Source organism: Agrilus planipennis, unplaced genomic scaffold, assembly GCF_000699045.2.
Source record: "Agrilus planipennis isolate EAB-ADULT unplaced genomic scaffold, Apla_2.0 scaffold2232, whole genome shotgun sequence".
Classification (NCBI taxonomy): domain Eukaryota; kingdom Metazoa; phylum Arthropoda; class Insecta; order Coleoptera; family Buprestidae; genus Agrilus; species Agrilus planipennis.
This window is the reverse complement of record NW_020440934.1, coordinates 1-3,648: the sequence shown is the minus strand read 5'-3', so window position 1 is coordinate 3,648 and position 3,648 is coordinate 1. Positions and strand designations below refer to the sequence as shown.

Here is a 3,648-nt window from a genome sequence, read left to right as displayed (position 1 = left end):
TGGAGTCATTATATCCAAACATTCCTATAGAGAATTTTATATGAAAACCAAACTTAGCACTGCAATTACTTTATATTAAGCGGTTGGTCAATAAAAAAGAACTTTTAAAACTTTTGGGTGTTTCATTCCCACCAGCCAGTATTGCTGGTGGATGGGGAGTCTCTCCGGACTACGCCGGAAGGTAGGGCGGAAGGCCCTCTTCAGCCTGTTTTCAGGAATCGTGGGAATGGGTGGGTGGTGTTTCGGGTGAGAAAGTTGAGACGGACGAAATGAAGACAGAAGAGAATGAAAGATTATCTGTGGAAAATTACTGCCTCAGCATTTGCCTAAGTGATCCAAGGAAACCACAGAAAAACTTGGACCAAGGCAGACGGACCCGGAATNTTTCATGCATTAATTTTCGTGGTAAGCCTTTGCTATAATTAATTAGATTAGTTATCGCAGATTTTGGGTTTACCTAATTTTAGATTTTTGCTATAAGCAGCACTGGTGAAGGGAAGATATTGCTTCACAGTGTTGAGGGAGAGGTTAGTGCAGAAAATTTCACTTACTGGAGTTTAACTTATATTGGAAACTTAATTCTTGCCGTTAATTCGACGTAAGTTAATAATAATGTAAAGGAATCAATAAATTAACTAATTTTGTTCTTACCTGTCCAAATAGAGAAGGGGATGTTGATATATATGTATCTGAATCACTTAGTAAACCAGGGTATGAACCCAGTTTATATGATTTGCACTCAGCCACTTGTGGGATTGACATTATTGAAATACCTAAAAGGTACCCTCCACCAAAATTTCACCCTTAAATAGATAATTATTTATTAATATCTTCTTTTCAGTTTTAAGAGGCCCATTGGGGTAGGTCTTTATGGTCATTTTTTGCACAATATTAGTAAATATGTTCTTGAGGTGTATTTAGATACTGAAAGGAGATATGAAAGGTGGGACCATGAGGGTCATCACCAGGGGGTTACATTCTCTGAAGCTCCAAAATTGAAAACCCCTGATAAGCCAGTTGCAGATAATAACAGTAACTTAAGAAGTAAATTAAGAACTGTCATTGCTAGGTCTGGATTCTGGGCTTTTTTAGAACTGTTTGAAATACTGTTGTTTTAGATAATGTTTTAAAGAAATCGTTAGATAATTTTTTTAATGATCACTGTGATAAAAACCTTAGGAAATGACTAAATAAATTAATACATTACAGATTGTACCTTTTTCTTACTTACCCAATATCAAAAATAGTAATCAAAGTTAAAATTTTACTGATGGGAACAAAACTGAACTATTTGTGATAACTGATAACTGCATACATATATCTAAAACGAATTTTAAATAATCAACACTGCCGTATGAATAATTTAAAATTAACTACGAAGTCGAGAGCACGTATGCAACCCATTTAACAGAATGTCTGACAGGACTAGACTCAGGTTTGAAATAATAGAACAAAGATTCCCAACCTTTTCTGAACTATCGCCTCCCTTTAGAAGAGCAAACAATTCCAACTCCCCCTAGTCCATAGTACCCAATTTAATATGAGGTACTAAGATAGTGTTGCATATTATCTTATATTTATTTATGAACACAGAAAGTGGATGAGGTGGCAGAAGTTGATATTTAAGAAAAACATGAATAAGACACATATTAAGTACGTTATAGGCCTAGAGGGGTCCTTTTTAAATACTCCAACTAACCCCATTTATACAATGTGACCAACTGAGCTGTATATTATACACAACTTTCTTTTATCGCCATTTTATTTCGGTGTTACAAATGTCAATTTATCCGTAGAAATTAAATATTGAAGAAACTGCAAGTTTTTTGTACAATATTTTCACTTGCACAAGTTCTTCAATTATTAAAACGTATACAAATTAATTATTTACTGCGAAAATGTTGAGAAAATTGTGCTTCATTTTCGGTAGAAAGGTAGTCCTGCACCGGATTAGGTATCTTTAATTTAACTAGAATATGACAATAAATAAACTGTCATGCTGACCATCAAGAAAATGAAAGGATTTGATTAGATCAACCCTCACTTTGTTTGTGTTATCTTTTCCTACTGTCACTTTATGATCGTAGCATTTCCGTTGAAGAGGAAGTAGAAGAAGAATCAGCCCGGCCTACGCACCTGTCGCGATCCCACATTCTTACTACTGAACTATTGACACTCTAATATCTTGTTAATTAAGGAATAAAAGTAAATATGATTGAAAATTTCAAGGATGTTAAAAATCGAAAAGTAGAGTTCGGCTAGGTAGTAGGAGGCTGGGGTATAGCTAGCGATCGTTCTGTTGCACTAGGAACTATTCTGGACAATAACAAGTGATAAATTGAAAAAGTGGAAAAGAATATTGAAATTAAATGAAGAAAAAGACACATTCAAACTCATAAAAATTAATGTACAAATTCGGCAACTGTGGATTCGTTGTTGGTGTTTGGAGACCGTTTGACATCATCTGTACTCGCCTCGAGCTCTATTGTTGGCTCTCGTTGCTCAATCAACTACTGCACCACCGCAACAGTTGCTTACTGAATGTAGATTAGTTGCTGTTCCTGAACTAACAAGTCTAAGGTTTATTCTCATATGATTCACCCAACTAAGGACAAATACAAGACAATATTGGCAAATTCGTTATACTATCTTGCATTTTTATTGGAACAAAGTTCCTTATGGCACGTTATGCTTTAGGCACTTGACGAATGAGAGCTACGCAGAAAAAAGTGTAAAATTTTGTCCATTACGAAATAGGGAGTTTTTGCTATAATAGTATAAGAGAAAATTCTAATATATTTTAAAGAACTATAAACAATTGATGTTTCCGTTTAATTTTAATATTTTCTTTAGTCGTTAGAGGTAGATTTCCTTATCATTATTCAACCTATTTCAAATTATTATATTGGAAATTTCAATAATTTAAATTACATACAAGGTAGTCAAATATCTCTTCAATGTTCTTTTGCAAACAATAATGAGCCGATTTGGTCCCAATGGTCAGGTTCTGTGAAGGTCTTTGACGACAACTACCTTTGTTGATTTTATTATTGATGCTCTTCAATTGTATTCAGGTTACAGGAATTACATGGCTCGAGGCAGAGTCATACCTTGTTGGGCTTTTCCCCTTGTTGGCTTCTGGCTCGTATTCCTTTGTTGCAAACCAGGTATTGATGGTGGCACCAGAACAATTTTTGATTTTGTCACATAGATTAGAGTTAATTACGTTTTGTTCTTCTTCTTGTTAACTTGCGTTTTTAATTCATATTTTCTTCGTTATGCCTGTAGATGCAATCCGTTATTTCATAGTTAATAATTCGTTTGTAAATAAAGTCCCCCGAGATAAAAATATTCAGTCTTTCAGAGTCTCTGAAAGCGAGAGTCGAGCCTCCGTCTCTCATCGAGTCTCTCTGGTGTCGCTGAGAGAGATTGTCAAAAAAACTGTTCAGCGTCTCTGAACGAAAGACTCGAGTCGCTCATAGACAGATCGTCATTTCGTATCCAGTCTATGAACGAGAGACGCGAATCTCTCAACGAGAGGCTCGAATCTCTCAATAAGTGATGTCTCGATAGACATGGTTAAAATTTTCTAAGTTCAATATATTTCAGAGATCCCAGTCTTTCTACTAGAGACTCGAGTCTCTCAAT

The 3,648-nt window shown here is 35.2% G+C and overlaps 1 protein-coding gene across 1 annotated transcript; it reads left to right on the top strand.

The window, feature by feature from the left end:
• Positions 1 to 370: 370 nt before the first annotated feature.
• LOC112906191 (UPF0669 protein v1g209471-like) lies at positions 371 to 1,208 on the top strand (the record flags this gene model as incomplete). The annotated part of the gene is made up of 4 exons (XM_025979964.1): positions 371 to 405; positions 468 to 598; positions 664 to 780; positions 842 to 1,208. Coding segments are annotated over 4 exons (560 nt in total), but the record flags the coding sequence as incomplete, so codon positions are not given.
• Positions 1,209 to 3,648: the final 2,440 nt, after the last annotated feature.